This window comes from Nycticebus coucang, chromosome 1 (assembly GCF_027406575.1).
Source record: "Nycticebus coucang isolate mNycCou1 chromosome 1, mNycCou1.pri, whole genome shotgun sequence".
In the NCBI taxonomy this organism is placed as follows: Eukaryota; Metazoa; Chordata; class Mammalia; order Primates; family Lorisidae; genus Nycticebus; species Nycticebus coucang.
Window position 1 is genome coordinate 35,283,199 of NC_069780.1, and position 18,949 is coordinate 35,302,147.

Sequence of the window (18,949 nt, forward strand, 5' to 3'; positions counted from 1 at the left end):
TGTAACTGTCATCTGACCAGTACGAGGCAGGAGGAGGAACAGGGGTGGCCAAGACAGTAAGCGGAGTTAGACCCTTACAGCTAAAGAGTTATTTGTCTAACCATTTCTTCTAACAGATAACAACACTGGAGCCAAAGGAGCGTAAGTGTCTACAGAAGGTCATATAGCAGACCAGTGGCTGTCAGGACTCTGAATTCTCACACTAGTGCTCCTTACTTTACATCACAGCTTTACATACTACGGGTGGCCTCAGATTTGAGAATCACTAAAAATTACTAAATGGTACTCTAATCTGAATGTTTGTGGCCTCCCAAAGTTCGTATGTTGAATCCTCATGTAACAATATTTGGAGTTGAGCTTTAGGGAGGAAAGTAGGTCATGAGGGCAGACCTTCATGAATGGATTAGTGCCTAAGACAGCTCACTTGCTCCTTCCACATTGTGAGGTTACAATGAGAAGGAACTGTGTGTGCATCAGGAAGTGGGCCCTCACCAGACATCAAATATGCTGGTTCCCTGATTATGAACTTCCCAGACTCCGGAACTGTGAGAAATAAATTCCTCTTGCTTCTACCATATAATCCACTCAATTAATGGCATTTTTATAGGAGCTGGAATGGACTAAGACAAGTAGTTATTCTCTCTTTTTCGAGGCAAACAAATCACAGATCTGAAAAATATATCACTCAGGCATCATGTTGTATATTACACACAATTTTCATTTAAAAAACATATGACAATTCTATGAATAGACTATGTTTGGCCTTACTTTAGACACAATTTCTATATGAGAACTAAAAGTTAAAACCCACTTAAACAATTATTCTCCTAATCTAGCATCCTAGCTTCACCTCCAACCACATCTAATTTCTCACCTCCTTTTCCTACTACAATAATTTCTTGTGTTTCTGACTTTATATGTGCTGCTTCCTCTGCCTAGAATTTTTTTCATAAATGTACCAGTTCTTAAAGTTACTAAGTTTCTTTGTGTAATCTTCCTCCTTCATTTTGATTCCCTTAGGTTTTTGCATTTGCTACAGTCTAGCACTTAATGGACTTTAGTTATTTAAATGTAACACTGTCTTTTTAGCTAGTAACATGCTGCTCAACAACAGTGTTTCTCCTGTAATTTTTACAGAATTAGATATGAAGACAAAATCAAAGCAAGGAAGTATTGAATGCAAGATTCACTATACAAGTTACTTCCAGTAGATGCAGGACAATTTTTATTTGAATGGTGAGATTGTGGGTCCTTTTACATATTATTCAATTAAATTAAAGGTGACCTAACTGGATATGGTGGCTCATGCTTGTAATCCTATCACTTTGGGAGGCTGAGGTAGGAGGACTGCTAGAGCCCAGGAGTTCTGGACCAGCCTGAGCAACACAGGAAGAACCTATCTCTATAAAAATAGGAATATGGTAGCATATGCCTATAATCCCAAACACTCAGGAGGCCGAGGCTGGAGGATCCCTTGAGCCCAGGAGTTTAAGGTTGCAGTGAGCTATCATGAGGCTACCATACTCAAGCATCAGAACAAAACCCTGTCTCTGAAAAAATTTAAAAATTAAAAAAAAAAAATAAACGTGGCCCAAAGTTGCCTTTATATATACAGAACTGTCACCTAACTTAATATACAAACAAACTACAACCTGTCTTGAGAGTATATTCTTATAACAAGTAGCTGAGTCTCAGCCAATCATCACAGCTGAAATTTGAGTCAATTATTGGCTGAAAACTGTTCAGACCATGTCCAAATAAGGCAAACAGCAACCTTGCGGGCTTGTGTATGGTGCTGAACAAAACTGAATATTGCACTTTTTTTTGCTAATTTAACTATTACAGAAATCTTAATTTAAAAGGTGGCAGATACTGCTATTTCTCAAGACACTTCTACTGAATATATTAAAGAAATTTCTCAGGAGAAAGGAACACATGAGCAGCTAATAGTTGCTTTGCAGGCATCCTGAATGGTAAAAGAAAAACTTGGCTATCCAAACTTTTCTAATCTTTATGTTTCTTTTAGGTGGGTCTGCAGGTTGTTATGACTTGCATTACGAAACTGACTACAAAAATGGCCACCTCTTTAAATCAGGCTATCAGACTGAATCAGGCCATTCAGCAAAATATGACCCTTAGTCACAATGTCCTGAACAAAGACCAACTGGACTGTAATACTGTTGCATTATCTTTATTGTCTGAACTTTGAATTGTTTGATTTTGATCAGTTTAGTTAGTTTAGTTTGCAGAGACGCCTGTTAAGGAATGTACCTCAAATGTTGTCTTTACAATTGAATAAGAATATGAAGAAATCAAAATCATCCAATAAATCTAACACTGTGACTTGTTAATTCCATACTGAGACAGCAACAGAAAGTGGTATCAATGCACAAGGTTTTAGTCAATCTCAAAACTGAGAGGCTGACTAAAAGGGGGAAGTTGTTAAATCGAATTAAATGTGGCCTAAAGCTGCTGCACACACAAAACTGTTACCCTTACTTACTATGTAAACTGCGCCTTTACTTGAGCGTACGTTCTTGTAACAAGTAACTGAGTCTTGGCCAATCGTAACAGATAAGCTTTTAGCCAATCACAGGCTGCAAACTGTTCACGTATGTCTAAACGCGGCAAATGTGAACCTTAACCCAATTAGTGTACCACTGTACATCGTTTTCTTTTTCTGCCTATAAATACTGCCTGCCCACTGTTGCTGAGTGAAGTTCTAAAGGTTCAGGGTGCCGCCTGATTCAACAAAACCTTTCTTTCTTCAAACTGTCCTAAATTTATCTAACGTTTTTCTTTTAACAACATTTAAAAATAAAGTAAATAAATTGACAAAAATTCTACATCTCTGTAACTAGAAAATGCACACACGCGTGAAAAGATTGGCCTAGTCAGTATCAAGTTTTGCGTTACCTGGAAAGACATTCCTTTCCTACGCTTTCTAATATTATCGGTTACTCCACGAAGGTTGTCCTTTGACCTTAAATTGTCCGTATGTGCACTGCACCAATAGATGTCCAACCATGAAACGCATTAACTAAAGGTCATCTCTCCGTTTCCCTCCCCTGGGCCTGATCTCGAAATCGGAACTCATGGCCCACTGGACAGTTGTTTTGGGTGTCTGCAGTCTGGTTTTTCTCCATTTACCAGAAACGATCACTGTTAATAGATTAAAATAATTCCTAGAGTTGATTATTTGGTGACATCAACCAAGAGTGCACACTTTGGGTTCATTGCCACCACAGCCAAGAGACACGTATTTATTCAGCGCCTCGGTATCACAAGCGTCAAAGGCTGGGATTTACAAGTCAACACCAGAGTTCATTTAACAAATGACCGGCAGCTTGTCAAAAGAAGGACCTGTACCTGTCCACCACCGGGGCCCAAGCCTTGCCGTCCAGCCGCAGCGGCCAGATCCAGGCCCGGGCTCACTTCGCCGCGGCGGAAGACCACGACCTACGTGACGCTTTGGCCCCGGAGTCGCGTTCGGACGTTCTAACGCCGCGGCCCGGCCCAGTGGGCGGGGCTAGCTCGAGTCCCCTCCCCGCTCCCCGGTGACGTCACGCGGACGCCCGGGCGCGGGCGGCGGGCGCGTCTGGGTGTCCGCCCCCAGAGGTCGCCTGGCCGCTGCTGCCCGCGCTGCTGGAGCCTTTCTCGCCTGCCTTGTGTAGTTGTCGCCGCGGCCCCTGCACCATGGCATTCGTCACCAGGCAGTTTATGCGTTCCGTGTCCTCCTCGTCCACCGCCTCGGCCGCGGCCAAGAAAATCGTCGTCAAGCACGTGACGGTCATCGGCGGGGGGCTTATGGGCGCCGGCATCGCCCAGGTGAGCCGCCCGGGTGGCCGCGTTTCCGCTCGCTCTGCCGCCCACCCCAGGATGAAAGCGTTGGCGGGCTGCGACCTGGCGGGAGCGCCCCGCTGGGGGCCAGCCGCCCGCTGGACTCCAGGAGAATTTCACTCCGGCCTTCCCCGTGCAGTTGAAATGCCTCGGGTCTGGGCCTGAGAAGGCGCCGCAGTGCGTACCCTCAACCCCCAAATTTGGTGTCCCTGGGCGGATCCTTAATTTGCCCGGTTCACAAATTCTGGCCATCCCAGGGTCCGATGAAGATTCGGTGGAGAGTGTTGGTGAATGCACTTTGGAACCTGGCGTGCAAGAAGACAAAGTATGTGTGCACTAGGTTGAGGCTACTTGGCTCAAGCCACAGTTTGCTTCCAGAGACCTGGACTAAGAGTGGTTTTTATTTATTTATCAGATTTTCATAATTCTGCATTCTTTGTCAGTCGTTTCCTCGTCTTAACAGTCTCTTTGCTTTCCCCCGTTTGTTACGCTTGCTGCTTTACAAGGGATAATAATAGTCATCTCTTTTGTAGCGCTTTGTAAAATCTCCTAATCCGAGTTTTTTGGGGTCCTGGGACTATGTTTACTGCTGCGAGAGGCAACTCTGACCTTTGACCTAGTGCCCTCTGTGTAGAGTTTTGCGCGTTGAGGATAGGGAGGGAAGATTAAGCGGTGGAGGGCCCAGGAGTGATCTCTAAATCTTGTTAATCTTCAGGACTTTCCACTGTTCAGCAGCGCTGTGGTTCAGGGTCAGTTATGCAAGTGATTAGCTGGGTACTGTAATGCTTATACAATATACAACGTTTACTTTCCGGTACACATCGGAGAACCGTGATTTTCATATCCTAGCTGATTATATTCTTAGTATTTCAGTCCTTTGCAGCTTGGATTGTTGGGGGCAGCATTTGTGATCATTTAATTTTTCTTGGGGAGCATATTTAAGTGAAGCAGGTACACTTGCGTGAGATGCTGTTTAAAAAATCTTTTAGGAGAGAGCAGGACGTCCGGCTTCCAGCTCGGAATTTTAGTACTGTCAGCAACCAAAGAGAGAATTAAATATGGGTGATATTGAGAAAGGCAAGAAGATTTTTTTTCGGAAGTGTGCCCAGTGCCATACTGTGGAAAAAGGAGGCAAGCACAAGACTGGGTTAAATCTCCTTGGTCTCTTTGGAAGGAAGACAGGTCAGGCTGCTGGCTTCCCTTACACAGATGCCAATAAGAACAAAGGCATAACCTGGGGAGAGGATACCCTGATGGAGTATTTGGAGAATCCTAAGAAGTACATCCCTGAAACAAAAATGATCTTCACTGGCATTAAGAAGAAGGAAGAAAGGGCAGACTTGATAGCTGATCTCAAAAAAGCTACAAATGAGTAGTAGATGGCCATTGCCTTATTTATTACAAAAGAGAAATATCTCACGGCTTTTTTTTTATGTGTACCTTAATTTGATTGGTCTCATTTACCAGAATTCAGATCATGAATGAGTGACAGAATATTTTTGTTGGACAGTCCCAGTTTAACTAAGACTGGCTTGTGGTTAAATGAATATGATCGTTTTTTTTTGGATTTTGACAGTGATTCCAGTTCAGTAAATGCTATCACTGTTTTCTATTTCTAAAGATATGTTCAGATTTAATTAGCGATGTTTACCTTTTCACAAAGGTAGTAAATTGCTGTCCCAAAGCCTATTGAAGATTGGTTTTATATTAAGATTTATATAACTGATTATGTGAATATATTTAAATACCGGGAAATCCCCTCACTGTCTCAGAACCAAGCAAGACTCACTGATATTTTAATTGGTGTTCATTAGCCTGTTAAAGGTGAGGGCTGGAGAGAAGGTAGCAATGTTTACTTTGTACTTTTGATCTTCATTATGCCAATCTAATTTCCCTGGGTCTACTAAAATGCTGCCTTTTATTTATTGAAAGGCATTTTAGTGTGGTTCATGTGTAATGTCAAATAAAAAATATTTAACATTTAAAAAATAAAAAATCCTTTAGTATTATATAGCTCAGTTTTCTTCTCCCTGCATATTTTTTACAACATATTAACTTGATTGCATTTTCTTCCAAAGTCTGTATTTCTGTAATGTTTTATCCTTCTGATTTCTCAGTCTCATTTCTTCTGAGACCATCTTTTTAGATATAATGTCCTTTTTATGGTGTGGACGCCCTGGCTCATAGGATATGGTGTCTCCATAATCTGTGTGATATGTGGGATAGGAAGAGTAAATCGCTTAACCTAAAATCCAACATTATGCTTAACAGAAAAGTTTAGCTTGAGTGCACTTGTATCCCTTGGCTACATCAAAATCTCCCAAGGCTGTGAGAGTGAGATTTGTTGTGGGAAGGAATAGAAAGATGTATTTGTTTTAAACATTTAAACATCTTAGTAACAACCTGTTAAGACCTTCAGCCTCTAGTAACAATATAGGAAATGGGCCAGAAAGGTTTGTGGATGGTGTCCTTGCAGACAGCAGTTGAAGAGGATTAGAAACTAAGTAGAAAACACAACCTCAACTTTTGTGCAAAATCAGGATGCTCAGTTCTGGGAATGCTGTGTCCATCATTGGGCCAGAAAGGATGTTATGCTGCATGAAAAGGCAGAGAGACAGCACCTACAGTTTTAGGTTTAGTATTGGAGTTTTTGCCTGAGAAAACAGTGAGTAGAAATGGTTGATTTTTGTGGGGAATGCAGACTTGTGGATCATATCCTTGAACAGTTAGACCAGGGAGTGCTTTTTGAAACTTGGAGGTGGGGAGGGAGGTGAGGGAGGAGAGCTATTTACCTCTTAGGTTGGAAACATAATGGAACTGTCATTCTAAAAGATAATAAAGATCAGAAGTCAGTGGCTCACTCCTGTAATCCTAGCACTCTGAGAGGCTGAGGCAGGTGGAGTACTTGAGTTTATGAGTTCAAGACTATCCTGAGCAAGAGTGAGACCCCCGTCCTTACTAAAAATGGAAAACTGAAGCAAGAAGAATCACTTGAGCCCAAGAGTTTGAGGTTGCTGTGAGCTGACACCAGGGCATTCTACCAAGGGTGACAAAGTGAGACTCTGTCTCCAAAAAGAAAAAAAAAAAAAAGAAATCACGAGTCTATATTGTGAGCAGTCATAAGAAATAGTAGTTCCATCCTTATGTAACAAGGTTTAGGTGAAGGGGTGTCCAACCTAGAGGACTATACTACTTATCTGTGGTATCTGATATCTTGGATATTGTGAAAAGTATGTATGGACTTTTTCTTTTGCTAATTAGCTTTCCTTAGTGTTTTTGTATTTACTGTGTGGCCCAAAACAACTCTTAATCTTCAAATGTGTGGCAGAAAAAAAAGGCTGGACACCCCTGGTAGGAGAACTTCAGTTACTTCAGGTGACAGCTATATGGAGGGAAACCATCTTTCCTTCAAAATATCTCTGCGTGCAGTGTTTTTAGTGGTTTGGATGATCTATTTTTGCTCTCTACCCAGTAGCTTGCAGTTTTAGGTAGTCTCGCCTCATTCTTTGTGCTCCTTGACCAACAGCTTTTGGCACGAGGTAAATCTGTCCTGCTTATTGAGTGCCACTGACTAATCGATGTTTTGAGTACAGGTAGACTGCAATTCACTGTAGGAAGCTGGAGGGCCTGCATGCTGCCTTTTCCTGCTGTGCAAACTTGGGAAAGTTGCTTTACTTTAGTGCCTTGGTTTCCTATTTGCAAAAGTAGGATGAGTGTTGGTACTGTGTTCCTAGGGAGAGGATTGCTAAGCATTTAGCAGTGTCTGGCACATAGTCAGAACTCAGAGAATGTTAGCTGCTTTTAGGATTACTGTCTTTATTGCAGTCATCCTTGTCCTCTTGCCCTTTTCCTCTTATGTCCTTTCCCATCCCTGATTGTTGCTGCTGAGGTAGGCCTCTCATGTTTAGATGCAGAATATTAGTTATGATTCATTCCCTGTTCCATCTCACTTTATCTTGAATGCAAATGCCAGCTGATACTGCAGTGTGTTTTCTTCAGGGAAAGCTCATTTTATGCTATCCCCTATTTTGTTATTAAACCTTATTTGGTAAAGCCGTAAAAGTAAAAATACAACTAGTGTCTAGGTCATGCTGCTAAGTCACATTCATTCTCTTGAACTTTCTGAAATAGTTTTAAAGTTAATCAAGATACAGTTCTGTGTAAAGTTTTAATTTTTTTAATTTATCATTTTAAACATGTATTCCAGTTTGTGCTGAGCAGGATAAAAAAACGTTTAAATAGATTTTGGGGGAGCTAGATGCATTTCTCAAGCAATTAAGCAATTTGAGACAGGTGAGGTCCATGCTTAATTATATTTGATCAGAGCACAGATCGTTCGTGTATGTGTATTTTCCAAGAGTATCTACTTTGCTTGTCATTTCTTTTGTTTGTTTTAAATTTTTAAAAAATCCCTTAGGCTGCAGGTTAATATTTAAGTAAGTTAATTTGTTCTATGTGTTTGCCTGTTACATATTTCTGACTTGGTTTTGATTCCCAGTTTATCTTCACCAGATACTTAGGCCCGCAAAAAAGCTTATAGCATTAAATGAACCTTGAGTGGGGGACAGGTTGGTTTTTGCATTATAAAAGAATAAAAAGGAAAGAACTAAAGAAAGCTTTCTATTAGCAACTACTAGCTGTGCGCATTTCTCTGGTTATGAATCCTTTTTTAAGCTGTGCTTCATCTGTTGCCTTTTCATATGAGAAGCCAGAGAGCTCATAGCTTTCATTAAATTACCAGTGAGGAGCGCTCCCTGGGAATGGCACTTGAAAGTCCCTCTGGTACAGCCTTCTTTTTAGCACACTACACTTCTTTGAGGAAGTGAGAAAGCTTGCATCTTGAAGGCGGGTGGTGGGGTAGATTCTTCTCATCCAGAGCTTGCTTTTGTCTCTCCTTTTTCGAAAGCAGAAGGTGGGTATTTCTACTGAGGGGAGCTTCTTAGCCTGTTAAAGTGGAGGCAGGGAGAGCCTTATAAGCTGCAGACAAACATTTCCCAGGTCTTTGGTTACTCTCCTGTGCTCTGTAAGGACTCAGGTAGACCTGACAGCTCCTCCCCAGCCACTGAATTTGTTCTATCTCCTCTTCCTGCCCCCAACTCTGAATTTTTGATGCTAAATAGAAGAATGATCAGAGTGGGTTTGTACTTCTTAGCTTTATTTTCTGTTGCAGTGATGAGTGCAGCTGTTCAGGTTTGCTTGAAAAACAGCAGCCTAGGAGCAGTTTCAGGATTACAGGAGACTAACACAGTCACCTGGGTATAAGCTCGCCTTTTGACTTTTCCCTATGGACAGGATACTCTTATTTCTACTCAAGAGTATGAGACATGTGTGTTCGCCATGAAGCTCTTACCTTGTTTCCTGTGTTGCTTAAATCGTTTTGGGGGTGTTCTCTGCTCTTCATTGAGGTACTGGGAAGTAGAAGAGTCTTTGTCAGCATACTAGTCCTTGGATTTGAGGTAAAGTTGGAGAACTGTTTTTCCCAGAGGGTAGAAGAGATAAGGGTAACAGGCAAACAAATACAATGCCTTGGAATCTGTTTGGACATTTTGTGCTGCAGAACTGGCACTTTAATCAAGTTTTGGCTTTTCTCTGCTAAGTCTTAGCTCTAGCCTTGATGTCACTTGCCTCTTCCTTGAGTTTCTAATTTCCATCACTGTCCCTTCCTCTTGTCCCCTCATCTGCCTTAGGCACATACACCTCACTGTCTAGCTCCACCTTCTGTAGGAAGGTAAGGCCTCTGCTGTCTATTCTGAGCCGCGTCCTGAATTGTGTTCATGATGTTGTAGTTTCTGGCAGTGATGTTCTAAGCTTGAAAGTACAGGCTGTGAGGTCCCAGTTCTCCTCGCTTGTCTGCAGGAGCCTTGGGATAGTCACTTAAGCCCTCTCTGCCTCTGGGAATGAGACTCATCACACAATCGTGAGAGTTAAGTGACCTAATACATGCACAAGAGCTTAAAGTGTCAGCATGCTCAGTAATAGCTGTTCAGTACATGTTAGTTGCTTTTCTAATAGATCCATCAGATCTAATCTGGTGATTTCTCTTATTCAGATTGTCTTTACTGGTTTTGAAGATATTTGATGGGGAGTTCAAATAATTCTAAAAATTTGAAGACTTCTGTGAGTTGTTGGGGAAGATAATTTTAGTGCTCCATTTACTTGTTTGGGGGATACTATCATTTTTTTCACATTTCAATTTTTTTCTTTAAAAAGAATAAGTTGTATATGTGTTCTATAAGTCTTTGTAGACAAGAAAAAAACTGCACTAGAACCAACTTGTCGTCATCTTCTTCATCTTCTTTATCTTCCCTTTCCTCCTTTTCATCTTCTTCCTTTTTTTCTTTTCTTTTTTTTTTTTTTTCATTTTCAGCCTTGACGACTTCCTTTAGCTTGGTATGCATGAAATTCTTTCTGTATTTTACCTTCAGCCTTGCAGCCTTCTTTTCAGAAGGCTGCTTGTCATCCTCAGCAGTGTTATTCCACTTCTTTCCCTGTTTCTTTGAAGCATCACCAATGGATAGGCCAGGGTGGTCTCCTTTGATTTGAGGTGATACTCAGAATAAAAGGCTAAAGGAGGCCTCTTGAGTGCACTGGTATCCTTGAACATCATTTCCCTTTCATAACGGGCCTTGTCCGCCTTTGCCATATCTTCAGATTTTCCCTTCTCTTTAGCAGATGTGGTCTTCCCCCTCTCTGCGCACTTCTTAGAAAACTGAGAAGTTGACTCCGGGTGCTGCTTCTTGTGCTCCACCTGACAAGTTTGCACAAAGAATGCATTTGGTAACATTTTGCCTCTCGGCTTTGTAGGACCTCCTTTGCCGATGTTTAGTTATTTTTCCTCAGCGAGGCACAGAGTCATCCAGTGCCCCTCCAGCTCTCACTCACCCAGGCACTGTCTTACGAAGCTCAACACACTGCAGTGGCGGTCTAGGTATTACAATGAATTCATGCTTATAAGGCATTTTGAACAGAGCCTGGTGCACGCATACACACAAAACTACAAATATGACATTTTATTCTATTCAAAGTATTTTGATGTCTCTTATTTCATGTTATAATAATAATTATAATTATAATGGTACTTGGGGTCAAGGGTCAGAAGTACAGCCAGGGCCAGAACTTGGGTCTCTATTCTGCTGCCTGGAAATCCTGAGGCTGAGATAACCACAGCTCTGCCTGCACTTCTAGCCCACACTGTCTTGTGGGGAAAAGTGGATAAAGAGGACCCTCTGTGTGTATCTGGTGTCGCAGGCACCAGGTTGACCTTTCCTCAGCTATAGACTCAACGTGAGTCATCTGCTAATCATCTTCATCTGAATGCTCTGTTGCCATCTTTCTGTCCATGAATAGACTCAAATTCACCTGCCAAGACTTCATTCATTATGTTCCTTCCTACTCCTTCCATCTTTTCCCAAAGAGTTTCCTCCTTCTGCTACTGCTATTGTCATTCTTCAGCCACATGTACTCTGAGGATGAGGGCATGGTCATGTCTCCTTCATACTGGAAAAGGCTTTGTAACTTTTGTCTCTGAGGTGGGTTCTTTGCTCTCTCATTTGCAGTTCCTGGGCCAGACCTGTTACGTGAAATGTTGTGGAAACCTTTTTATTGGTCCTTTGAGTAATAGCTTAAGAAAAAACTGCTTATCATAACAAACAGTGCATATTATTCTTTCTTGAGAACAGTTTGGATTCATAACTCTCCTCTGCGTGGAAAGTGTTCATCGTGACAACATCTCAGGGATTCTTAAGTATAACTAAGACTTGGTTGATCTGCTTAGCCATTCTCCTTTTCAGAGTTTGGGGCAGGTAGAAAGCCTGGAAGAAATGTTTCCTCTATGTTACTGAACCTGGATGCTTAGACAATTACATTTCTAATAGACTTTTAGTCTAAAACTGGAGCATATTTTCTCAATTTTTTAGAAATATTTTTTAAAATATGAATGTCTAAGTATTAGTAAAGATGGACAGCCAATTAATTTAACTGTTTTAAGACTAAACTAGCTGGTTATGGTGGTGGTGGTAATTGAAAGCCTCGACAGAATGCCTTCTGCTGATTGTTGAAGTTAGTGAAGACAGCTTGTGCCGATGGCAGAGTTCAAGATATTGCACAACCAGAGGTAATCATAAACCCAGAATTGGCCAGCTCTGAGAGATGCAGCTGATTTATGACTTTTTTGTTTATGATAAGGGCCATAGTCATGCTCTGGGAACACAGACCCAGTCTTCTTATTCTGGGGATCTGGAGGAAATCAGAATTGGGGTGTGGTAGATAGTTAGCATAACTTTGGGATTTTTCAGAGAGAACGTGATATTGATGAAACACAGCTCTCCTGTAAACGAAGGAGCATATTGGACATCCAGTGGAACTGTTGAGGGGTGGTGGGAAGGAGACCAATCCCTGGTCCAGTTGATGTAGCTCTCATGGGTTTACCAGTCAAGTTGTGCTTCATAGAAGCTGCTTCTAGTCTGGTGATACATTTGCAAAAAGGTATAAATCTAGCATGTTTTTGCTTGGCCTGTTTAGTTGGTCCTGTGGCCGGAGCACTCGGAGGCTGTTGAAGTGTGCTATTCACTTTGCCTATTTTTACAGCTCTGAAGCACCCTTGTCTAAAAATATTTCCTCTCTGGCTACGTCTGCCTTCCACCAGGCCTACAAGAGTCACGGAGTGAGGACATCGCCTTCAAATAAATTTTTTTCCATTGCAGACTGTTTGTCCTCAAGATCTTACAGTGTGCAGGACCTGTAATATAAATCAAGAGTTCTCACTGGGTTGATTTACATTATGGTCATGTACATTAAAGCACCAGGAAGAGTCTTTTTTTGTTGTTTGCTATAAAAATAACAGAAAAAATGCTTTTCTCCTTTTGTGGTTCACTCCTCCACTACCTTCTCCATCCCAGAATGTTGGCAGTAATTTGGGTGGTATCATTGTACAGTTCAGGAAGAATGAGTATTATCCAAGATATGTGCAACTCTTTTCTAAATAAGAGCCTTTGGTTATTTTCACATTATCAGGAGAGCCCCTCACCTGCGCCATGGCATGAGCCACCAGATCTCAGTTGGCTTTTTTGTCAGATGTGTTTGTTTAGTCACCATTTCCTGAGGACCCATCACAACCGAACAGGGTCTAGGTTCTCAGCATACAAAGATGAATACCATTTAGTAAGGAGCTTGTGGTAGAAAAGAACAAGTGGTTATCAGAGTACATTTGTAAGCGTGTACAGATGGGGGCCCAGAGAATCTTGGCAGGGGGCTTAGTATCTGGAAATGATACTCAGGCTTAGTTAATGGGGTGATGTTTGGGGAAGGTGAGGCTAGGCGAAGGGCTGGAGGTAAGGGAGATTTGAAGGGCAGATGTGGGGAGTTCAGGGCCTCCTAGGTGGTGTTGGGGTGTCATGCTTCAGGCAACAGTGAACTGTGGGTCCTGAGAGGAGATGAATCGTGATCCTGCGAGACCTTGCATGCATGCCATGGGTAGAACTGAAGCTTTATTCTGTGGTCTTGGGGAGCCACCGAAGACTTTGATGGAGTGAGTGATACAGATGGAAGTGCCTTTCACAAAATTGGCATTCAGATGGAACACTCGTGCCAATATGTGTCTTACCTTTGGTGAGTAAGTCTGCGCTTTAGTCTTTTTACTCTGTGAAAAGAAGCTGTTGTGTTGGATTAGACCAGAGGTTTTTTGGTTTGCTTTTTAATTGTGGTGAAATACACGTAACATAAAACTTTCCATCTTAATCATTTTTAAGCATACAGCTCAGTGCCATTAAATATATTCACATCATCGTGCAGCTGTCACCACCATCCATCTCCTGAACTCTGTTGGTCTTGCAAATGTGAAACTCTGTATTTATTAAACAGTAACTCCCATTCCCTCCTATCCCCAGCCCCTGCAACTACTCTTCCACTGTCTATCTCTATGAATTTGACGGCCCTAACTATTTCATATAAGTGGAATGATACAGTTTAATATTTGTCCTTTTGTGATTGCCTTATGTTGTAGCATGTACCAGAAGTTCCTTTTCAGCTGAGTAATATTCCATTATATGTAATAGAACACCTTTTGTTTATCCATTCATCCACCATCTTTTGATTATTGTGAATAATGCTGATTGAACATGGGTGTACAAATATCTGTTCAAGTGTGTGCTTTCCATATGTTAGTATAATTTTCTTTTTTTTTTTTTTTTGAGACAGAGTTTCACTTTGTCATGTTCAGTAGAGTGCCATGGCATCATAGCTCATAGCAACCTCAAACTCTTGGGCTCAAGTGATTCTCTTGCCGCAACCTCCCAAGTAGCTGAGACTACAGGTGCTTGCTACAAAGCTCTGCTATTTTTAGAGACGGGGGTCTCGCTCTAGTTCAGGCTGGTCTCGAACTCATGAGCTCAGGCAATCTACTTGCCTTGGCTTCCCAGAGTGCTAGGACTACAGGCGTGAGTCACTGCACCTGTCTTCTTTTGGGTGTAATTTTTAGGAGTAAAATTGCTGGATCATATGGTAATTCTATTTTTAATTTTTTGAGGAATTGCCGTGCTATTTTCCATAGCAACTATACCGTCAGCAGTGCTCCATGATTCCACTTCATATCTGGCCAACACTTTGTTTTGTTTTGTAGTAGACATCCTGATGAGTGTTGGATTATGAAGGATGAATTAGAGTTCCCCGTGTAGCAAGAGAAAAAAGGACATGCTTGGTAGAGGAAACCACATGGGCAAGGGCATGGAGTTGAGATACAGCACACAGCACAGAAGAGGGAGAGGTATGGCGTCGCTGGGGAAGAGAACAGGCTCAGGTTACTCCACTCCAAATCCAGAGCATTTACTTGGCAGTTATTTATTGCAAGCCATGTGATAAGTACTAGGGAATACAAAGACCAAACCAATTCTGCTATTAAGGGATTTTAAATCTAAAATCAGATATTAGACAGTGATCTACATGACATAATTTACTTTGGTATAAAGTAGCTTAATAGCAATAAAAAAAACAATCTAGCTCTGACTAGGTCCCGTAGCTCATTTGTTAGGGTGCCAGCCGTATGTACCAGGGCTGGTGGGTTCGAACCCGGTCTGGGCCTGCTAAACAAAAAATAGCCAGGTGTTGAAGTGGGCACCTGTAGCCCCCAACTACTAGGGAGGCTGAGGCAAGAGAATTATTTCAGGCCAAGAGTTTGAGGTTGCTGTGAGCTGTGACGAACGGCACTCTATCAAGGGCAACATGGTGAGTCTCTCTCTCAAAAAAAAAAAAAAAAATCTAGCTCTGAGGTTTGAAAACAGAAAGTACATTCATTTGGAATGGAGAGGGTAGCATCTGGAATGGGCCTCAAATAATGGATAGAACTTTTTGGACAATAATTCAGGATTGGGATTAAGGAAAAAATGCCATCTGGTAAATTGTGACCTACAGAATGGTGGTGCCTTTTATGAAGGTCAGGGAGAATTGGTTTTAGGGTCAAGATGATGACCATAGCTCAGGATAGAATATGTTGGTTTCAGTCACAATTGGAGTTAGGGAGATGATTGAGATTTCAGAGGGAAAGGGTACTGAAAACAGAACCTTGAAGTATACATTTGTTTAGAGGCTGAGAAGATCAAGATAATTAATGTTCCTAAAAGGAACAGACAGATAAATTGCGTTTCAAAAAGGAAACCTTGGTTGGCAGTATGCAGGGCTGTGGAGAAACAGAAGACGAAGCCAAAGAATAGGCAGTTAGCCGACGACTGATAAGTTACAGAGGCCCTGGTTACCTGAGAAACATTCCAGGACCCCCAGTGGATGCCCCAAACCAGAGGTAGTACCAAATCCTATATGTATTGTTTTTTTCAATCTAATGACCTGTTTAGCTACTAAGTGACAAATGGGCAGGTAGTATACAGCATGAATATGTTGGACAGAAGGGCGATTCATGTCCTGGGCAGGATGTCTTGAGATTTCTTTGTGCTACTCAGGATGGTGTGCAATTTAAAACATGAATTGTTTATTTTTGGAATTATCCATTTAATGTTTTTGGACCATAGTTTACCATGGGTAACTGAAACCATCAAAAGTGAAACTGCAGATAAGGGCAACTAGTGTGTGATTTCATGCAATAGTGGCAATGCAAGAATCTGCTACAGTTTGTATGTTTGCGTCCCCTCCAAAATTTGTGTTGAAATTTAATCCCCAGTGCAGTTGTACTAAGAGGTGGGGCCCTTAGGAAGTGCTTAGGGCATGGGGGCTGCATCCTCATGGATGGATTAGTGCCTTATAAAAGGACTTGAGAGGCCAACTCTGGCTTCTTTCTCTTCCTCCATGTGAGGTCACAGCATCGTTCCCTTAAGCCGAGAGGAGCCCTCGTCAGACACTAAACCTGCCAGTGCCTTGATCTTGATTTCTGTTGTATATAGATTACCCAGTCTGTGGTGTGTTGTTACAGCTGCCCAAACAGACAGAAACAGAAGCCATATTATTAGGGTGTAGGAACTGAAAGGTGTGGGAGAAAGTGGAGGCACCAAGTATAGTCAATAACAGCAGCTAACAGCTTGGTGCGCGTCTCTGTGCCCAGCATCGGTCACAGTACTTTAAACACGTTGACATTTGTAATCCTCACAGCAGTGCTATGACATGGGCACCTTGTTGTTAACCTTTATTACAGACTGGGAAACTAAAACACCGAGGCTATGCAGAAACACAGTGGCTAAGCCAGTATCTTAGCCCATTTTGCACTGCTGTAACAATATCTGACACTGACTAATTTATAAAAAACAAATTTATTTTCTCACTGTTCTGGAGGCCAGGAAGTCGAAAATCAAGACGTCAGCATTTGGTGTCTGGTTCAAACCTTCTTTTTATGCTCTCACTTGGCGGAAGAGTGGAAAAGCAAGCTGGACGAACACCCCCTTGCCAGGCTCCTAACCTATTCACAAGGAGGGGCCTAATCACCCCAGAAAGGCCCCACCTCCTGATGCTATCACATTGGCAACACTTGATAAAGTGTTGGAAAGCCATTCAAGCCATAGCAGCCAACCAGGTTTTAAACCTCAGCAATCCACTTCTAAAACTTGTTCCTCCACATGCCACTGTGCTATCCAATAATGAAATGACTTTGCTGGTGAAGCAACGTCCAGCTTCAGATGGTTAAGTAAAGCACCGCTCCCAGTTTTGTTCCTTTCTTTTTAATTGGAGCGAGATCCTAATCTGAAGATAAAAACTAAAAAGGGAATAAGTCTTGAGATCAGAAGGTTTAAGATGAAAAGCAAAGTAAAATAGTTTGCCTTGGAAGACTGCACGTGGGCCCCCAAATAGGCCTCAGACCCTTGTCAAAGGACGAAGGGGACAGCCTAGAATATACAAACTGTCGTGATTTGCCAGGCGCTGTTACAGGTGTTTGACTTGTATTAATTCATTAACCTTCCCAAGCGACTCTGTTGTCCCAGTTTTATAGGTGAGAATACAGCCTGCAGATGTCAAGGAATGTTTTCCATCTCCCAGCTGGCAGACTGGCTCTGGAGTCTAGCCCTTACCCAGTGCCGTTTCAGATTGCTACCCTCAGACCAGCCATGCCTTTCACAGTCAAGAGCAGCACATGAGAAGGCAGCTCTAGCTTCAAATCATAGTCACATCTTGACTTTCAGTTTGCTTATTGTTATAATGAGAGTAATGTGCCTTCCCAAGAAGGCTATAATAAGGACCAGATGGGATTATTTATGAGAAGTTCAAGCTCTGTGCAAGCAGGGGATATGTTTTGTTTACCACCTTATCCCAAGGCCAAGAACAGCTACAAGGCAGATGTTGGGTCAATAGCAGGCAGTATCAATAAAGGAATGGACCAGTGATGTGCTCCACAGGGTACTCTAAATGGCAGTGCTGGTCCATCCTCATGGGAGCACAGGTGTTGGAGGAGGGCCTGAAAAGCACTCACCTCTGAGTAACCAAGTTTTTTTGTCTGTAACCTTTGATCATTTGATGGGAACATTTTGTAATAACCTCTGCATTTTTCCCCCAAATTGTTCAAAGGCTCCCTCACTGTCCAAAGGCTTTCCCACTGTCCAGATTGTTTGTACTCCAATACAATTCCTTGGCTTCCAGGAAAAACATAGCACTTCTTTTTTTTTTGAGACAGAGCCTTAAGCTTTTGCCCTGGGTAGAGTGCCGTAGCATCATAGCTCACAGCAACCTCCAACTCCTGGGCTTAAGCGATTCTCTTGCCTCAGCCTCCCCAGTAGGTGGGACTACAGGCGCCCACCACAACACCGACTATTTTTTGGTTGTAAATGTCATTGTTGTTTGGCAGGCCCGGGCTGGATTCCAACCCGCCAGCTCTGGTGTATGTGGCTGGTGCCTTAGAGGCTTGAGCCATAGGCACTGAGCCTAGCACTTCTTATTCTATCTTAGCTTCAAGCCAGCATGTAACCAAAAGCTATGAACAAATACTTATCGTCTTGAAGGACTCTGGATTTTACTTGGGAGGAGTGACTGTAAGCTATAACCATGAACCACCAATTTCTGTAATAGGAAAGAGATTGGTCTCAGAAGCAAATTAGGGATACTTTTTACAAGAAGGGAATGAGGAAAGAGAGAAGTTAGATGGAAATGAAGAATAGCCTTAGGAGTTACTGTACTTTGAGATGCAGGTGTCTGTTGGAGAAAGGAATGTGAGGCAGCAGAGGTGGTGTTTGAGTTGCACTTTAAGAAGATGAAACAAACATCTGTCTGTCCAGAGTTGGGAGAGATGAGCTTTGGAGGCCGGAAGGGGAGGCTATTGCTAAAAAGGTAATATGCCCCTACCTGGTGTTTAGAGTGTTACATGGTACCGAAAGGGGAATGTTAAATCAGTTCTTTAACGTAGAGTTCATTGTAGCTGTTTATTTGATGCTGTAATTCACCATATGCACCTTTTCCATTTAACATTTGATTGTATGATTACCAGAAATGTTAGATGAGGTCGTAGTTTTTCAAACTAAGGTTTTCAAGCTTATTTTTAAAATCTAAAAGTTGTATAAGAAATTTTAGAATTTGTGATCATGCAATTAATATAAGCTTATTCTGGACAATAAAACTTTATTTTCATCACTAATGAGATCTGCAACATCATGCCCTTTGTACATTTGTGTTCATAGTATTACTTGTGCTA

At 42.0% G+C, this 18,949-nt stretch overlaps 3 protein-coding genes across 3 annotated transcripts in view; 2 read left to right on the forward strand and 1 right to left on the reverse strand.

Moving 5' to 3' along the window:
- Positions 1-3,506, reverse strand: part of PAPSS1 (3'-phosphoadenosine 5'-phosphosulfate synthase 1) — a 358,089-nt gene extending 354,583 nt beyond the window's left edge. The window contains exon 1 of the mRNA XM_053562526.1: positions 3,370-3,506. The gene's annotated coding sequence lies outside the window, so the exon portion shown is untranslated. The remainder of the gene's footprint in view (positions 1-3,369) is intronic.
- A 78-nt stretch (positions 3,507-3,584) lies between these two features.
- The window catches only part of HADH (hydroxyacyl-CoA dehydrogenase), a 62,967-nt gene continuing 47,602 nt past the window's right edge, over positions 3,585-18,949 (forward strand). The window contains exon 1 of the mRNA XM_053563215.1: positions 3,585-3,828. Within this exon, the coding sequence (XP_053419190.1) occupies positions 3,697-3,828 (132 nt within the window). The 5' untranslated portion in view covers positions 3,585-3,696. The remainder of the gene's footprint in view (positions 3,829-18,949) is intronic.
- On the forward strand, positions 3,839-5,268 carry LOC128566403 (cytochrome c-like). The gene has a single exon (XM_053563314.1). It carries the CDS (start codon positions 4,899-4,901, stop codon positions 5,214-5,216), a length of 318 nt encoding a protein of 105 aa, XP_053419289.1. The 5' UTR covers positions 3,839-4,898; the 3' UTR covers positions 5,217-5,268.